General features: G+C 33.7%; 1 protein-coding gene across 2 annotated transcripts in view; it reads left to right on the plus strand.

The window, feature by feature from the left end:
- Nucleotides 1-9,239: 9,239 nt before the first annotated feature.
- The window catches only part of LOC139521825 (myosin-IIIb-like), a 60,588-nt gene continuing 48,965 nt past the window's right edge, over nt 9,240-20,862 (plus strand). For both annotated transcript variants that reach the window (XM_071315468.1, XM_071315469.1), the window contains exons 1-3: nt 9,240-9,464; nt 17,309-17,374; nt 18,068-18,198. In XM_071315468.1, the coding sequence (XP_071171569.1) occupies nt 9,354-9,464; nt 17,309-17,374; nt 18,068-18,198 (308 nt within the window). In that variant the 5' untranslated portion in view covers nt 9,240-9,353. The remainder of the gene's footprint in view (nt 9,465-17,308; nt 17,375-18,067; nt 18,199-20,862) is intronic.

Below are 20,862 nucleotides of genomic sequence, written 5' to 3' on the forward strand. Positions count from 1 at the left end.
TAGAACGTTAGAAATTCCCGCCAATAGTAGCCAATAAAAATGAGAATGCACGTTGTGCAATGAACCGTATTAAAGGACGGAGGTTTCCAAAATAGAGAATATAATTAATTTATGTATTCGATAAAATAATATCTAATTGGCAAACATAAAAATAAGAGCAACCAAGTCAGTGCTATACTGAGGTGCTATAATATTAACTGAATAATTGAAAAAATGGGGTGGAAATTGGGAAAATTAAAGAATTGAATAAAAAAAAATACGGATTACAGAAAGAGAACAAAAATCACTGCAAAAATTAAAGAATTTGGTTAAAGTATACTGATTACAGAAAAGAGCAATGTCCATAATACAATTATCAATTAATTAATGAAAATTAAAGATCAAAAAAAATAAGCGAAAGATTAAAAAAAAATAGCATAGAATCATTGACAGAATGAAGGACCCGGTTTATAATATTCAGTGGCGGATCAGGAAATTAATAAGGGGGAGCACATTTACACTGACTGCCTGTGAGTGGGGGCCCGGTTCAGTCATGCTTCAGTGATTCCCTTTATAACGTACGAAATGTTTCCCACATAAGGTGGGAGGGCCTAAGAGTCCTCATCTAAGAGGCCCCTCATGGGGGGTCCTAGTAATCACATAATCACCATTTTTTTGCCAATATAATCACATAATCATTAAATATTTGCTTATCTTTAGTAATCAAATAATCATAAACTAAAAATACAGTCCTAGGTAATCAAATAATCATGAAATATTTGGCTTAATAATCAAATAATCATTAAAAAAACGGCCAAGTAATCACATAATCAAAAACCCCATGAGGGCTCTCATCTAAGCCCGTCATACTCTGTTATTAATGCCCTTATGAAAGCTACTTTTTACAGTTAAACAAACTTAATCAAGTCACTGAAGACCCATTGGCGGCTGTTGTCTGTTCTTTAGTCCGATACGTTGTTGTCTCTTTGGCACATTCCACATTTTCATTCTCAATTTTATTACTCAATAACAGTGCTTCGAACTATCATTTTTGTTTATGTGTGATTTTTTAAAGGTGTAAGTATTCAGTTGAAACAGAGACATATAATACATATATGCATTTTTTGTCTCTGGTTGAAACTAGTAAAGACTGATTTTGTTCTCTCATTACCACTATTCATTAGATTTCGGTTAATTTTATTTCGGCTTTTATCGGAGTTGACGAGTTAATTGTGACCGTAAATTAGACCCCGTTTACACAACATAAAAAGAACCTATCTGAATATAACATACACCTGAAGCGTTTACACAAAAAAAAACATCGATTCAAATAAGATCGATCTTTTTAAAACCACCTCTAGAGGTAAACTTTTAAAGTCCGATTGAAGATCGATCCTACCCGTCAGTGTAAACTGGGTCTTATATAGAATCGAATGAAGCATGTATTTGGTTGCTCCATACTGGGAATAGTTCAACTAACCTATTATGAACCAGCTTACTGCAACTCCTGATAAAAAAGAATAGTTGAACTTTTTATAAGACAAGGAGAAAGGATATATATTGTCCGCAGCAACACCAAAAATATCACTTGAAAGAAATTTCATAAACTAAAACAGTTATAGCGTTTGTTTTAACTTTTATATTCATGACAGGGTTGTAACAAAAGAAACAAATACTTATTGTTCAAGTGTAAGAGATAAATAAGTCGCAATAAATGTGTCCAGGCGGACAAATTTAACTAGTATAAAATGTCTATGGTTAACACGGCTGGTAATCTACACACGCAGAACATTTGGTTCTGCAATGAAAACCGTGAGAGAATTTTCCGGTTGTGCTTGAGTGTAGTAAATCTCAATTTTCTTATTCAACTGATCAAAATATTGAAAATCAGAGAATGCTATGCTGTGGTGAATACTTTAACAAAGAGATACATGTATCATTTACTGTTGTACGTAGAGTTGCCCCACGAGAAATTGCCTTAAAAAGTTACATTTCAATTTTGAAATGGTTGTATTTACAGACCTACAAGTTCAAATTAAGGTTGTTTTCGGGCAATGGGTATGAATGTTGTTTTTGGCGGCGTGTACGCTGTCCGGTGTTGATAGACGTCTTAATAATTCCAAAAAATACATTTTTCATTAAGTCATGCGTGAGGGGATCGGTTCTGATTGAGGACATCGTGAATGCGTGAGGGGAAGTTCAAACATTTTTTTTAATCTTTGGCTTTGTGACTTTTGTTGACTCAATAAATGTGATCAATCCTGATTAAAAGCACAGATTTATCCTTATACTTTAATAGATAAAAACTGATCACTGATTCAATGAAATCAAACTATTAATTGTTTGTTCAATTTAAAAAAAAATGCCATTGTTCAAAGGAAAAGGGAAAAGAGGACTGAAATTGAATCTCTACAAAAAGCCATGGAGATACAAGTTATCCCCGCCCTGGAAGCGAACTAAACCCTCTGGGAGTAGTCCTGTCGTCAAATATACGTCACAGAGATTACCACAGTTTAAGAAAAGTATATCGCCGATCAAAACTTCAACACCTATATATATATAAACCTATAATGGTTTACTTTTTAAATTGTTATTTGTATGGAGAGTTGTCTCATTGGCACTCACACCACATCTTCCTATGTCTATAGACGTAATCTGTTCACCTAAAATCACGAAATTTTCGAAACATAAATGGATGATCAACAGAATTTATTATTCACGAACATCGATGACAGCCAAGATAATCTCGAGGAAGACCATAAGGAAGAGCATGTATTAGACAACGAAGAAGATATAGAAGAAGACATAGAAGACGACCACGTAGTAGACCACGATAAAGACCACATGAAAGACCTTGAGGAAGAATATAAAGTTTTTCAAAGTGCTTTAGATAAACTCTCAGACGTAGGGAAAAGGGAAAGATTTTTGTTTTTTTTTCATTAGTACAGAGTGGACGTTTTCCTTTTAAACAACAATGCATTCGACCTGTTTTTGGACATTGTTGAGTAGTTTGAAAAGGACGAATGAGATACTCATCAACATCTTTGCAGCATTTTTGGTTATCATTGACAACATTTTTTGTTTTTATTCTTCGTGAAACATATTATTAAACCTAGGTTCCCACAATTTATTTCATAATTCAATCTCATAAAAAAAAAAATTCTAAGCACTGTTTTTTTCATGAACAATGTCCTTATTTAGGTAAGTTTCAACGACTCATAACTTGAATATGATTTGTACTTCCCCTCACGCATTCACGATGTCCTCAATCCGAACCGATCCCCTCACGCACGACTTAATGAAAAAATGTAGTTTTTAGAATTATTCAGACGTCTATCAACACAGGACAGCGTACACGCCGCATACCCTTTGCCCTAAAAAAAAAACTAAATTTGAACTTGTAGGTCTGTAAATAAAACCCATTTCAAAATTGAAATGTAACTTTTTAAGGCAATTTCTTGTGGGGCAACTGATTTGGTAGGAGTTCAACTGTACTCTACGTACAACAGTAAATGATACATGTATCTCTTTGTTAAAGTATTCACCACAGCATAGCATTTTCTGATTTTCAATATTTTGATCAGTTGAATAAAAAAATTGAGATTTAGAAATGTACATACCTTTTGAAGCGGTGAAAATTACTCCACTCAAGCAGACCAATTTTCCTAAGTATTCATGTCCAGGTCATCAATATTCCTAGGTTAAAACCAGGCGGACACATTTTACTAGTATAAAATGTCTATGGTTAAAGAATTTACTAGTATATTGAGTCCGATGACAGTAATAATGTCACAAGACCAATTTTCCTAAGTATTCATGTCCAGCTAGGTCATCAATATTCCTTGGTTAAAACGTCCATGTCCTTTTTCACTCAGAAAAAAAAGTGGAATGAAAGAGATCATTTACATGTAAACATGCAGTGGTGGTGGGGGGGGGGGGGGGGGGGGATAATTCTTATGTTTTAATGTTGTGCATTAATCTTGATTCGACTTCGTCAAATTTTCTCCCAATTACGATAGTACAATCGTAGAAATGGAAGCCATTATAGAGACGAGGCGCTGCAAATTAAGCTCTTGGAAACCGACAAATTTATCCACATAGCCCCATAACCATTCTTGCATGCAAGTTGTATTTAAAAAAAAAAAAGACAACGTGTATCTACTTATTATTTAGCACTATTTAATTTACTTTTCTGCCTTTATTTATTATCACTTCCATGGTTAAATAACAGTGTTCGTCTAATCGGTTGTCAGGTGTAATTTTCGTAAGTTCAAAAACATTAAAAAAATCAAATTAGATATTTCGTGGAATGGCAAACTAAACATTTTCAGAGATTGAAGACCTACAACACTAGATAACTCATACAGACAACTATTTTTTTTAAGTCATGCATTTTTTAAGATCCACTTTAAATTTTGTGACATTTCATTTAAAAAAAAAATCAAATCAAACATCAAATGTTTAAAATTAAGAATGGAAATGGGGAATGTGCCAAAGAGACAACAACCCGACCATAGTGCAGACAACAGCAGAAGGTCACCAACAGGTCTTCAATGCAACGAGAAATTCTCGCACCCGGAGGCGTCCCTCAGCTGGGCCCCAAACAAATATATACTAGTTCAGTGATAAGGAACACCATACTAAACTCCAAATTGTACACAAGAAACTAAAAGCTAAAATAATACAAGACTAACAAAGGCCAGAGGCTCCTGACTTGGGACAGTCGCAAAAATGCGGCGGGGTTAAACATGTTTGTGAGATCTCAACCCTCCCCTATACCTCTAGCCAATGCAGAGAAGTAAACGCATAACAATAAGCACACCAGAATCAGGCGATGAGCTTATTTGCATCAAACGTGACGCCGGTGTGTATGTACATGCGTTTTGAAACTAATAAATTAAAAAAAACAAAACTTTTAATTATAAATTAAAAAAAAAAAGTTTTAATCTTGAAGTTAAAGAATGAAACTTAATTATGTGTTTCCAATATTCCGTTGTTTTCATCATGTTTCCTTCGATTTTGGTTTGTAAGCCGGATTTGTTTTATCTTAATAGAATTATGACTTTTGAAAAGTGGTATACAACTGGTGCCTTATATTTCATTGCCGTACTGCTAACCATGCATACGCTTTGCTACTGCAGAAATATCGTTAATAAATACGTTGGGTAAAAACTGACTTGCGCATAAAAGGCTATCCGGCCGCATTAGATTTGATGCATATTCATCGAGAGAATCGAAAATTAACATGCTTATGTTCTCCTTCGCTTGCTCGTCCGAACTTACTGAAACTTTTCTGATATCTTCAAAGACAACTAAAGACTGATATGAATTGAGAGAAGCACCAAAGCAGTTTTAATAAACGTTTTCAACAATATATTATTACAATTTCATTCATATTCGTTATATCAAAGTCCAAATTATATTAACTATATAAAAGTCCAAATTATATTAAATTATATTAAATTATGTTAAAGTCCAAATTATCGGCACAATCCAGTGGAATCACACGCTCTACAAATACAAATAATATGAATAAGAACAAGAAAAACTTCTGTACAAAAGCATTATAATATTGATATCTAAATAACGGTGTAGAACTCGCTTTGGTGTTTTCTCGATAATTAGAAAAAGGCGCCAAAAGAATCATATAAAGGTCTTGAACCGAATTACTTCTTATTACGCAAAGAAAGTAAATGAAAATATTTTAATTATTCTTTGTTGATAGTTTACTATAAGGTGACCATCGGTAAACTACGGCTTCAAAACACGACAAAATGAGCTGCCATATTTTCACATCATAATAGACAGAGAGAAAAAAATGATGATTATACGATATGCTTGGGTGATAAAATCGTGCATGATATATACATGCATTGGTTCAAGAATTAGATAAACATTATTTTTACCAGTCACTCGTTTCATATGACTTTAAATCATTTTCTACAATTCCAATGAATTTATTGGTAAGTTCTGTAAACTTTAATTACAAAAGTCTTCTGGTTTTTCATTACATTATGGGGTCAATGATATTAACTCATTCGCCCCCAAGACATTTTTGGAAAATCAGGCATTTTCGAAAATTTGCAAACATATGCAAATTATATGCAAATGAGCAAACTCCTGATGCTGTAACTGATGCTCATCTATTAAGCTACTTATTGGGGTTTTGGGGCGGATGGCATGGGTGGGGGGTGGGGTGGGAGGTGCAATATTTTCTCGTGGGTTTCAACCCACCCCCAGTGAAAAATGGTAATTTTCCGTCTATTTTCCGATTTCAAAACGACCTTGGGAGGGGAACACTGACAAGACTGTGTTTTTTTTGTCATTCAAGTATTACCCTATAGTTACAGTAGTTCATTCGTGCTAGCTGGGAGTATATTGGACTTCAGTGTCTTGCTTGGGAATTATTATTGTCAAGTCAGGTTTGCCTAAATGTCCGTTTTTATGGATTTTTGACAAAACGATGACCTAGATTTTACAGACTAGATTCCTATTGGCCATATTATACCTCGTTGTGTTTCTATACCACCTATGCATGCATATATGATAATAGTTTTTACCAACAGTCACTTCCAGTTACGTAGTGGCCATCAAAAGATGCCCACCCCCACCTGATTTTGGCTACTTTTCACGTTTTTTCGATTTTGAACTCTTAAACGGCTTTCAAAGTGCCAAATTTTCATGAACAGACATCTGAGAAGAGTTGATGGACCATGAACTGCTTGGTTGAAGTCCCTGCTATCATGACAGTTCAGTTGGGGTCATACGGGCCATCAAATAATGGTTGTCGCCATCACGCCTACAGGCGGGATTGGTGGTTAAAGGGTTTAAACAAAATTTGGCCTCAATCACTATTAGAGTATCTGTTTTGATTTTAATCTATTTTTACATGATTTTCATAACCAAAGTAGAATCAGGTGAGCGACGAAGGCTCTTGGGAGTCTCTAGTTTTCATTCCTGCAGAAGGTGCCAAAATATACTTTGTTCAAGTTGGGAAAGAAGTTTGATAAGCTCCCCTCAAAGAATACAGGTTTTGAGTTCTAAAATGTATTGATAATAGACATATGCATGCCAACAAAAGATGATTTAAAATGTGTAACTGAGTGGACCGTATCAAATGTATTTGTTTATAAAAAAATAACTTGCTATCTTCTGCAGAACGGAAAAAAATGGACATAAAAAGTTTAATTTTTTTAAACATAGACTTTTATATGAAAATCAATGTACTGATTATGCCCGTAATGGGTCCACTATTGGAAATAAAATATATCTTATCTTATCTTATATATCTATGTCTTGTCATGCCTTAAATCTTTGTTTTTACTCATGTTAGATTTTGTGGTGTAATGACGGCCATAGTTTTCATTGTTCTATGTCATTTGGTTTCTGGTGGCATGAGAGTTGTCTATAATCGGAAATATTACCACATATTCTTATTTAGTCAAAGTGCTTCAATATCAAATCAGTAAAAATACAGAATAAAAGTGTCATGCCAGTTTGTACATATTTCAAAGGGAACCTGTTAAACAAGTGGGAAACAACGTTAACTCCTCAAATGAGGGGTACATTTGCACAAGTAATTTTTTTTGTTTGTTTGTAAAAAACACTTCATCTTACAAAAGGGCACATTCTTAAATTAATTGAAGAAACTTTTCCTAAAGAACTATACATCTATCTGGTATTTATGGTTAAAATTTGAAATATTCCTGGACTTACATCTTTTAATAAGATTGAGAATGAAAATTAGGAATATTTCATAGAGAAAACAACCCAACCAAAGAGCAGACACATGACAGCCAGAGGCCACTAATAGGTCTTCAACGCTGTTCCCTTCATAAAACTGTGTACTAGTACGGTAAAATATGGACGCCATACTCATCTCCAAACAATATAAATGAACTAAAATTAAATAACATACAAGACTAACAAATGCCAGAGGCTCCTGACTTTGGACAGGCGCAAAAATGCGGCGGTGTTAAACATGTTTTGTCATATCATAATCCTCCCCTATACCTATAGCTAATGTAGAATATAGAAACGCATAGCAATATCCTTGTTATTAAAAATAAGTGGACCCCTCTTTTAGAAAAGTTGTACCAAATATATTGAATTCAACTTTCCCCTTTTAAGTTAAAAAGTACACGGGAAAAGACAGCAGCAGATTATATTTTATTTCCCGGGTAAGAGCACATCATCTTAAATCGCCGACGACTGCTTTCAGTGACGGATCCAGCCGTTTTCAAAAGGGATCCAACTATATATCTCCATTCAAATACCGCTGCAAATGCATTGGTCGTTAACAAAAAGGGGGGATCGAGTCAAATTCCCGGATCCTCTACTGGCGTTTAATAGACAGAAACACAAGGGATATATAGTTGGATCCGGAAAAAAAAGTTTACATTTCCGCAAATAAATCAGTACTTATCAAATATATCTTGATATGAGTTCAGAAGTCAGTTCTGGCAGAATATGTGTAGCCAACACGTCGTACAAAGTCCACAGTAGTACAAAGTAATGCCAATTGGCGGAAACGTAAAACGCCGAATCAAAGATATTTTTCTTTTGCAACATTATGATAGTATCAATTCATTGATACCCTACTCTTGATACAGTTTTTGGCCGTCTTAATACTTTGAATACACGTTTTTTTTTCTTTCTTCTCAAATCTTGGAAGACATTATGTCAGAGATTTATAATAAGTGTTATACTCTGGTGTTGAAAACAGGAATTAATCTATAAATAAACCTGGTTCACAAAAAATAAAGCAGATATTCATTTCCTCTATCCAAATGGGTTGAGAAACGAACCAGGCAGCTTTAACAGACTGTTTAGTATACCGCACTGTCTATTTATAAGAAGACAAATGGTTATGACCAATGATATGACCATTTTGCTTTTAAAGATGTATTTTGAAAGGCCAATATATCTATAGCACCAAAATAAAGTAAACTATATGTATTTTAATCTATCTTCAGTAAGGTGTCGTACACTTTTTTTGGGGTTAAACTAGATCTCTTCTTCCATATCACTTGCCATAAATTCTAGATAGATCTCATTTCTGGTAATTCCCATTGAAGGTAATATTTGATTGAGAACGCGAGTATTTGCACTCACAGCTCGTGTTCGACAATGACTAATTCAAGAACGTCTTATGTTTATGAGTAAATTCTTTGTTAAGAGTTATTGAATTAAAACTATATCACGATCTTTCATTTTTACCTTTCTTCGATACGTCACGTCACACCTGAAATCACAATATCAATATGATCAATCTATAAATAAACACTTTGTATATATATCTCAGGTAAATACAACATTCAAGTGCATATAATATTAATGCTGAAGGCTTGAAAAAGGAAGTAAACAAACCAAACATGGATCGTCCAGAACCTGGTAGTGTTGAAGATTTAGCCACATTAGCCAAATTGGATGATAGTATTTTGCTGGATGAGTTGAGAGTCAGATATAATAAAAACCTAATATATGTAAGTATACCTAATTCATGTAGAGAAACAATACAGCTAGTTAACACATGTATGGAGGAACACATCAATATGCTTTCCCAATGACGTTGTCAATAGTGCTTCGTCTGGTCTAGGTTGCTTAGAAATAATATGCGTTTTTCTTAAAATTTCTTTGCCGTAAGTCTAGAATTTGAACCAAGAACCACGCCTCTATATTTCGCTGTTTTGATGTTACCGAAATCCTATCTGTGTTTAAGGTTTCAAGTTTCTTTATAAGATTTAATTTACTGAGATACTTTATAACCATAAAAATTTAGTTTATGTCGCATTATACATATACATGTATATATATTCATCTGACAGTATCCATTTATTCACTTTGTTTAAAACCGGTTTTAGCGTTAATTTTTACTTATATACCTGAACTGACCATGACATGCAATATCAAGTGTACGGAAGAATAGATACGTGACTGTTTGACGTCCAGTGGCTAGATTAAGTTCATATTCAGGCCGACTACATGAGTATGTGAAATGGAATGCTAACGCTTTAATTTATAATTAACACGAGGACTGTGTCTAAGAGACAACAACCCGACCAAGGAGCAGAAATCCATCAATGGGTCTTAAACACAGCGAGAAAATTCCCGCACCCGGAGTCGGGCTTCAGCTGGCCCAGGCCCCTTACCCTGATTTGTACTAGGACGACATACTGACCCGAGCCGACCAGTCTTTGCTCTTACTACTAATTGACGCATGCTTAGTGGAGACGCAGCAAATACCAGTTTTCAGGTCTTGTGTTGAGCCCACTTGTGGTTGAGCCGGTCGGAGTTCGAACCCACGACCTACCGCACTGAAGTTGAGCACGCTACCACGGCGAGACCACAGGTGGTCCAAAGTGAAATATTCAACATTTTCATAGTTTATATTATGATATTCTTCCTTGTATGCTCACTACAGACTCACTACAGTGTTTACTATTTGAAAACTATATATATATGATATAGGATAGGGTTTGTGTCTAGGAGCATAGCTTAATTAGATATAGGTAAATGTGATATGAGTGCCAATGAGACAACTCTCCATCCAAGTCACAATTTATAAAAGTAAACCATTATAGGTCATGGTATAACCTTCAACACGGAGCATAAGCTCACACCGAACAGCAAGCTATAAAGGGTCCCAACCATTACAAGTGTAAAACCATACAAACGGGAAAACCAACAGTCTAATCTATATAAAAACGAGAAACGAGAAACACTTATGAACCACATAAACAGACGACAACCACTTCAACATCAGATTACTAAGTCTGAATTTAAAAAAAAACAACACTTTGAAACAAAAATAATGATTTGATAACAAAAAAATAAATAAAAAAATACCCAAATTTTATATCGCTATCTACTTAACATGTAAAGGAGATAAACTGATATCCGGGTATAACGCACACTGTTTGAATAAACGTGAGTTGACGATAAATAGTATTGGAAAGCAGGTGTTTAGATCTGTTATCTAGTATCAACAATTTATTTAAGTTGACTTATTGCATAACTTGCGGTACATATCAGATCTCATTGCCAAGTGGGACAGCGTGAGCAGCGCGATCAGTTGACCAACGTCGGACTGCTCGACGTTTGTTTTAATAGTTTAGAATAAAAGATTGGGGAAAATGGACCATTTAAACCTAACTTGATCACAATTACATTGGCTAGGTTTAGTTCTTCAGTCTTTACTAAACTTCACAACTGTTGGTCAACTGCCTCATCGAATGTTTGACAGAGAACACATAGAGAGGGTTAAGAAAGATACATGTATTCCAATATAGAGTAAAGATAGTTTCAAATGTTTGACTTTTATTTTCTATATCTACGTATTCCTCATTATTTACCGAGTCCAGAAAATAATAGTCAAATTTTGTTTCTTAAAAATACCCAACGTGGAATTTCGAGAAGATCGGTACATATTTATAATCAACAATACGTATGAGCTTAAGAAAGCTTTTAATACAACCAACCTGTACAAAAAGGGTTAAAGGTGATCTCAAATGTGTCAGTTATTTTTGTAGTGACTTATAATTTAAATACCGAGAGTAAAAATAGTTACAACTTTTTCATGTGTCAGATTGGAGTGCTCTTATTTCATTGACAAAATAGTCGAAAACCAAATGTCCCACACCTTCTAGGGCAAAAACAATTCAAAGCACGAGAGAAAAACAACACATCTACTTTAAAAAAAAATTGCAGACGTTAAATCCAGTGCCACGGTAAAAGGATTTGTTATACGACGGATTCCGGGAATTCCTGTCAGTCTTCATTGTGCTGTACTATTTCAATTCGTGCCCTTCGTTCTACTTCGCAAATTTTATTAATTTATTGTTATTTTGTTGACTGTGTAATAGAATATCAAAATTAAGAAAATAACAACCCCTTTTATCGGAATGTGTTAAGGATGGAACAAATTTAATATTTTTCCCCCAAAATGTAAGTGATTGCAATTTTTAATTAAAATATATACTTCGAGAGCGATATATAGACGTTCGAAAATCTCCTAATTACGATTTTACTTATTGTAACTCTTAAAATATTGTGACATTAGACAAATTAATTAAAATTAAATATTCAATTGTTGTCAAATTGTTGTCAAAATTATAACACTTTTAATTCATCACCAGAAAATGTCTTGCATTTATTTCTTCTTCAGCTACAGAAAACCATCAACTTTAATACTGATGTTTACTTTTCGGCACATGCCTGGTAAATGTTTCCAAATTTATTACGTCACAGATTAACATTATTTTTTTACTATTTGTTTGGTCACATATTTTTTATATTATCAATTTACATAATTTTTCTTTGTTTTTCATTATACATTTTTTAATTCAGTCTTTTGATATTTCGTTTCGTCTTATAAAGGTTTGATATGGTCTTTCTTTATTTGTATGTTATTGGACTCTTTTTTTCTCAATAATAATAATCATATTTTTCTATATATAGCCAGTATGAGTTTTTTATTTCTCTCTGGAGCATTAATTTAATTACTTGATATTGTTTTTATACATTGGATTTCCCTTTTTCTTTCAGCATAGCTTGTTTTTCATGTTTATCCGCTTTTTTAGTCGGTTAAATTATTTACCCAAGGTTATTCTGATTTATTACAAATGCTTCTGGTTGGAATAAGCTTCTTATAAAGGTATTTGGACATAAGTTTTAAAAGTGTTCCGTAGTTCATCTCGTTTTATTTTGATTATTTATCACATGTTGTTTTCACTCTTTATAACGGCAAAACTGAAGGTAAAAAGTTCTCCGTTGAATGACACGTGTAACGGTTTTTGTAGAAATACCTTTAATGAAAAGATTGTGTAATTGGAGATTTTGAATAAAAAAAATCAAACAAACTCATGTACATTTCAAACGCCGATGTTAAAAGTGCACTCGAATCGTCACCAATACGGAATTACCTAAACGGTGTCTTGTGCGGCATTTAGAATTTTTACTAACACACTTTGTAGAAAGACTGGAGCCAGTATTAGCGAACCATCTGTGATTGGGGCCATTAGGTACAGCCTGGGGCGTAGATCCATATACGCTGTCACGCCATGGCGTGCACATCGCGGGGTCTAAAACAATAATTTACGCCGAAAAATAAAATAAAAATACAAACGACTAAAAAATATTAAATTAACCAAGGATTTGTATAGTAAATCCTTGAATTAACCAACCAAAGTAGAAAACGATACAGTATAACTATTTTAATAACGTCACAATAATATTTCCGTCTGTAAAATCAACCCTGACCGAAATCGTTTTTAATTTATTTGCTATAATTTTCTTCTGGTACTCGACGTAAAAAGTAGCATATAAAACATGAACAGTTCAAAGCATGACAACCCTATAAAAGGGCAAACGTTAGACATTTTTTTTCTCACAAAAACGCCTACCAACAGTGATAGTCATACAGAAACACAACCAGCAACAAATCAGGACAATTTAGACCCCTGAAACGTCAAAAATTTACGATGATTGATTGAACTTAGCTGCTACATCTGTGTCATGTCAAAGCCAGTACAGAAAAATCTGGGACCATCTTATCCAGATATTTCTTTGTTGAAAGATTCGAAATCCTTAGGAAAAGATATAAAGTTACAACTTTTGACCGACAAATGGAAAGATGTCCACACCTTCAAATTTCCGACAAGGTATATTAACTCCATTTCAATTAAAAAAATATATAATGCGCGTCGTTGAACTAACTGGGCTGCAGGGGTTGTAAACCCACGTTTTTATTTAGATAAGGGTTGTAAATTTCGTACATTATTTTGACAAAAAAATGACCAATTGACTTTTGTTCCATTTTTATCTCTTAACTTTGGATCCGACACTGAACAATTTAATGAATTACAGTAAACATTTTCAATGAGTTTGACTGTCCCTTTGGTATCTTTCGCCCCTCTTTTATATGTAAATTACGATAACGGTAAATACAAATCTGAATTCCCTCTTTACATTATTGTTTTGAAAGGCTACTTCATATTGTTCTGTTTATACACCTTCCTGTCGAAATATTAAGGCGTCAATGCATTAAAAATGAAATAAAATAGCCTTTCAAGACTTCATCAAGTTCTGCAGTACTAGTCCGTAACTGAAATGTTGCGTTCCGAGCAAAATGATGATAATGTTTGGAACGAGCTATACCAAACCACTCTAGATATAGCAAAGCTTTTTGGTATAGATGAAAATGTTCCTAGGTGGTGTGGAAGACAAACCTCGAGTGCTAACCATCCAGCCGAAACCCCTAAGGATTACTGGCGAATTTCTCTCTACTAAAAATGTATCCGTTTCTGGGTCATATGATCACGGAACTTGATTCTCGACTTCTGAATTCAGAAAACCGTTTTTATGCACAATATCTTCTTCCGTGGTCAAACAAATAACTAATGACCAATTGACCAATACTATGTGCCCTTTGTTTAGTGCTACAGCTGAAAGGTCGTTTAGCGTACTTAAACGTTTGAAAACATACATCCGTTCCACAATGAGAAATGACAGATTATCGGCTTTGGGTTCCACCGTGATTTTGAGGTCAATTTAGACAAGGCCATGGACGTTTTTGTTGCACCTAAAAATACGAAGGGCAGATTTTTGGAAAAATATTCATGATGTTTCTCAATAAAAAAAATGATCAAATACAGTCTTCATAATTTGCTAATCAAACCAATTTTAGGCCCTCAGAACGCACCATTTTGTGTCTAGCCAAAAAACATCTTGGTTGGCGTGCACTTCAAAGGGACCCAGCTACGCCCCAGACAGCCTAAGATACAATTTTGTTTTCGGTCTTTGCACTTAAGATTTGATTTACTATTTTGATACCATATTGCACATACTTATTCACAACTGCACAACCAGTCTGATACGATAAAAAAAATTACTATCAAATTACTTAAATTACCTAGGAACATGTATATTAGATTTCTATATAGATCTGCTCTTTCACAAATATTCTAAAAACTGCATGACATGTTCATAGTTTTACCAAGAAATATACATAGGATAACAATCCACAAAAAAAATTAATTAAATCACTGTTATATTAATTTTTTACTTTATTTATTTTTTGTAAGCACCAATGCAATGTAACGTAATATTACTGCAATTTATTTCTTTTAAATTGTAAATAAGCCACGCATGCAACGGCACGTAATAGTTAAAGTTGTGACTGAGTGCGGAAATATGAAGATAGATATACTGTTTCAAGAATTAACATATATGTGCATGTTGGCACAGGCCCTAGACATTCTGAAAATAGTTAAAAATATGGACAATTTTGTTTATAAAAAACATGGGCACTATCTTATTTCCATTGTCCATATTTTATATCTAGTCTATTGACATATTGTTAGAATGACTAGTGCCTGTGCTGTTGAGCATGTTTGGGAAAAAAAAAGAAAAAGGGATATCCCTTAAATAAGGGACTGTTCCACAGACAAAAAGTAATTTTGCTGTTGTAGAAAAAACAAAACTTTTTGAGGGTTCAATGTTCCAAACCTTTTGATACACAAAAGAGCAACATTGTTTCTAGGGTCATTTTCATCACTCTAGATGAAGTGTAGCATGACAAGCAATGCATATGTTCATTTAGAAGTCATAAACATCCCTGACAATGAAAACCCCCAAAATTAACAACCAATTACATCTACGATGTGAAAGAATTGATGACATTTTTTCACAGGTATTTGTTACAAAAGATTGTATAGGCTCGAGCTCTATCCCCTTACCATCCCATGATACAAGTGCCTGTGCTCTTGCAAAATGTTATGAATGTTACAAAAATCATACTTGAAAATCACATCAACATAAATGATATATATATGTGAGTATCTCAAATAACAGTAAAAGTTAACCATTTACTTCATACACTAAATTAGAATTATGATCACTATCTGAGAAAGTACATAATATTCCCAACTCGCCATTCGTCTTACAAGGTGGAGACAATCCACCAAAATTGAAACTACAGACCAATTATGAGTTACTCTGGTTAACAAAGGCCGAAGGGTCAACATAATTGTAAAATCTGAAGTGCAGAGGACAATGTATTAATGTTAATGCTGCTAGATGTTTTACATTATATATGCAACTGAAAGGGTTACAACCTGCAGTAACCCCAATAATGGATCCTAGTTTAATAGTTTAATAGGTGTATTTTTTAAGACTTCAATTGTTTGAGTATGTCTAATATGTTTGAAAACCCATTGCTGGCCTTCAGCTGTTTTCTACTCTTTGGTCGGGTTGTTGTCTCTTTGACACATTCACCATTTCCATTCTCAATTTCATGTATTGCAAAAAGAATTATTTTTTGAAAGTATATTAAGAAAAATTGTAACTCTGCTTCATTTTTTCAATATGGAATGTAGATATATATATATATTAAGGCCTAAATTAATATATTGTTTGTTTCCCCGATCCCGACCCTGCCAAGCCAGGTGTGGGTAGGTATCTAGGTAGGGAAACAATTTTACTTTTTTCAAAAAGCTGTAACAATATTGGTTGATCCGGCAAACCTGCAAATCAGAATTGAATGAAATAATATTTGAATTAGTTTTGACAATAAAATTTTATGAGTGGCACCATTTTTGCATGGTCTGTCGGGATTGGGAAAACAAACAATATTTTATTTTTGGCCTAACCTGAAATAGGAATGGATTACATTCTTAAAAAGTAAATTTTTTGTAGAACTTCGTCATCTTTTTCAACCTTATTTGATGATTTCATATATATATCGCCACACCTTGTCCATTGAAGTTTTGTTTAAAGAGTAAAGAATATGGTTATAAATGCAGAATATTTCATCAACATTATACCTGTATGTGGGCCAGGGGTCACCAGCGTGGTGCCACTAATAATTTTCAGAAAACTGTCATAGATTTGTCCAAAGATAAAAATCAGGATTCAACAATACCTCCATTTATGACATCACAATTTTTTTAACTATAAATGATTTTATTGGTTTTAAAAAAATATTCTTTAATTGAATCATTAGGACATTTTACATTATGTTGTCATTAAATGTTCACCAAATTATTGCATTTAAAAAGTCCCTGATTTTTAGAGCCAATATTATGAGTTAGTGAACCATCTAAATGTTGCAGTTTATTGATTTAGAACAAAAATATCTCATAAAAATTGACTTAATTTTATAGAATATTTACATTTTAAAATGAATTATAAGAGATGTTTTATGGTAGGTATCTTTTCTTTTTGCAGATATTTATATGTTGGTAACATTTTGATTGTAGTAATACATGTATTTACATTTTAAAATTAATCATAAGAGATGTTTTATGGTAGAAATGTTTTCTTTTTGCAGACATATGTTGGTGACATTTTGATTGCAGTTAATCCATTCAGAGACCTTGATATATATGGAACTGAGGTAAGACATCATGCAGACAGAAAATATGGTAGACTTTAGTTGTTCAATTATATTGTTGGCCTAATGGTGGCCAAAGTGGTCTAAGTAGATCTACTACTACTGTAATCACTAGCCAGTCAACACTGAGGTTGTGAGTTCCAACCCCTATCTTGCGGCTGCACTTGGCTCCAATCTTAATTGACTAGGATTGTCAGTTTTCCTATTGAAAGTCTTGGTTTTTTTAGGGCTCTCCAGCTTCCTCCGCCAATAAAAACTGGCTGCCACGAAATAGCCTAAAAGTGTAAATGAATGCTGGATATTAATAAGTTCCAGTAGTCTTCTTAAAAATGAACAATTCATATACTTATTCATAGTGAACATACTTTAATGCACTTAAAATATTTAAAACAACAAAAAATGCAAACTTGGAAATAAAGTAGAATTACACCAAAATTATATTCACCCTTTTGAGTTAAATACATTTTATATTAGACTCACGATATGCCAAAGAGAAATGAAGAGTAAACATACAAGGCAGTTTTATATGTAATCTGGTATCAAATTCTGATACTTTCTAAAGGAAGTGCCAATTTTACTTCAGGACTACACATATGACAGAAATCTGTAACTTTTGACAGTTGAACAATTAAAGATAAAAGTAATCTCAAGATCCTAATTTAAAAGTAAAGTTAAATTCAGTATATTATTTTGTAGGAAAGTCAGAAGTACTACCTAGAGAAGAAGAGTTCAAACCCTCCTCATATTTTTGCAATATCTGATGCAGCGTATCAATGTATAACAGGCTATGGAGGACGAACACCAACCAATCAGTGCATACTTATCAGGTAATGGTCATGAATATTCATATAGACATTAGTTTAAACATTTATTTAAAGTGGATTGGGAAACAAGTTATTGCAACATATATTAATCCCTTTCCACTCTCTCTTAATAACGGCCAGCCATTTATTAACCCTTTCCAACGGACTATCATCATTTCTCGCAAATGGTACGTGTCAAGGGAGAGCCGAAAATTCATTCACTGAAATTTTCTCCGTATGGACATTGGTGACAGAACACCAACAAATAATTGTATGCTTATCAGGTCATGCACATGAATATTCATTTGGACATTGGTTTCAAAACACCAAGCAATCAGTGTATACTTATCAGGTAATAGTCATGAATATTCATATGGTTACAAAACACTAATAAAGTACTTGTTCGATTCAATTTAGAAGTGAACTGTGCGTGTATGTCTTTTTATTTTTATGCAGTTAAGCTGCATTATGCGAGCACCCTAGATTTGTGTTCTACCCAATAAATCCTGAAATACTTGCCATTGTTATTATTTAGCTTGCTACTATGTTATATATAACTAATTGAACACTTTTTTAATACTTTTTATTCTGGATTACAAAAAAAATGACCAGAAAAACCTTAAATGATCGTCGATTTATCCAAAAGTTTTAAAGTTACACATAGGAAGTAGTGCTTATTAAGAATCCTTGTGTAGTTCATTATGACTTGTGCTTTTAGCTAAGATGTCAAAGAACAATTGTATGAAATATTTAATCGTTGAAAATCTCTTAAGACAAGTAGTTTAGATTTCCCAAATGACAAAAGTCGTAGGAATATTGTTTGTCATCAATACGTAATACAACTACGTCAGTAGTCTATTATATAATAAGTTCAACTGTTCATGCTGTTGGCGGCAATTTCAAATTAGAAAAAGAAATTTTCGTAGCTTTTCAATTTGGAGGCAGGTGTGCAAATTAGCGGTGGTCTGAGGTCCGCGACCTTCCACTTTTGCAAGCGGAATTTCGACTAGGATAGTTGGTTTCTAGCTACGCCCGACGTAGTCACCTTACATTTGAAAGAAAATAAGAAATTACTTTGCAAACCTTTTCACCATGTTCACCAAAGTCTCGAGCTAAAAACTTATTTTTATCATTATTATTCATGACGGCGATGTACATTTTGTTCAACCGCTAGCTTTATAAAGAAAATTGCCGACAAATATTGTATAAATTCGAGTAAAATCGTATCTGATTGACAAAAACAACATTGTAAACACACAACAATGGCGGCCGTGAAGACAAAATTTTACTAAATCGGATCCGATTCCGGAAGCGGATAAGGGTAATTCCGGGTTTGGCGATCATTTACAAAATAAATCCAAGCAGGTGAAAAAATACATCTATGCATGGTAAATGAATATAAACATTTATATTGTAAACCAAAAGATATATGTAAAAGAAAGAAAAATCAGAAAAATATTTTATTCAGAAACTCGAAATTACTTTTTGACAAATTTTAATTTAAAAATCCAATACAACGTGACAGCTGGGAACAGTATATCTAACAATATACATGTTCATGGTCACAGTCTAAATTTTCTTTATAAATGATAAATGATGATAATGCATGTGAGATGCTTTTAAAGTGTAAACATATTACTGTAATTTCGAGGGGTTATTTGTTTTTTCTCAATTTTGAAGGGTCAATTAACTGTCGGCATTCCAATGGGAACAAACTGTGCCCCTCTACTCGCCGACTTGTTTCTTTATTATTATGAGGCTGACTTCATGCAGGAACTTCTTAGGAAGAAAGATAAGAAGTTAGCAATATCCTTTAACTCTACTTTCCGCTATATAGATGATGTTCTTTCACTAAACAATTCAAAATTTGGTGACTATGTGGAACGCATCTATCCAATCGAACTAGAGATAAAGGATACTACAGATACAGTTAAGTCGGCTTCATATCTTGACTTACATCTAGAAATTGACAATGAGGGTCGGTTGAAAACAAAACTTTACGACAAAAGAGATGATTTCAGCTTTCCAATTGTGAACTTTCCATTTCTAAGTAGCAACATTCCAGCAGCACCTGCATACGGGGTATATATCTCCCAATTGATACGATATTCCCGTGCTTGCATTTCCTATCATGATTTTCTTGATAGAGGTTTGCTGCTCACAAGGAAGCTATTAAACCAAGAGTTCCAAATGGTGAAGTTGAAATCATCCCTTCGTAAATTTTACAGACGCCATCACGAGTTGGTTGACCGTTATGGAATAACCGTTTCACAAATGATATCGGATATGTTCCTTACGTCGTAACTACAATCCCCTTCGCTTTCATGAATATGACCTACCGAATTAGACTATTTACCGGATTTGTAATCACTTAAGCAACACGACGGGTGCCACATGTGGAGCAGGATCTGCTTACCCTTCCGGAGCACCTGAGATCACCCCTAGTTTTTGGTGGGGTTCGTGTTGTTTATTCTTTAGTTTTCTATGTTGTGTCGTGTGTACTATTGTTTTTCTGTTTGTCTTTTTTATTTTTAGCCATGGCGTTGTCGGTTTGTTTTAGATTTATGAGTTTGACTGTCCCTTTGGTATCTTTCGTCCCTCTTTTAAAGTAGCTAAAAGTTTCATTCTTTATTTTCACAAATAATGCAACTATATTATATATACCTTAATGTAAGTAAATCATATGAT

Source organism: Mytilus edulis, chromosome 4 (genome assembly GCF_963676685.1).
Source record: "Mytilus edulis chromosome 4, xbMytEdul2.2, whole genome shotgun sequence".
NCBI lineage: Eukaryota > Metazoa > Mollusca > Bivalvia > Mytilida > Mytilidae > Mytilus > Mytilus edulis.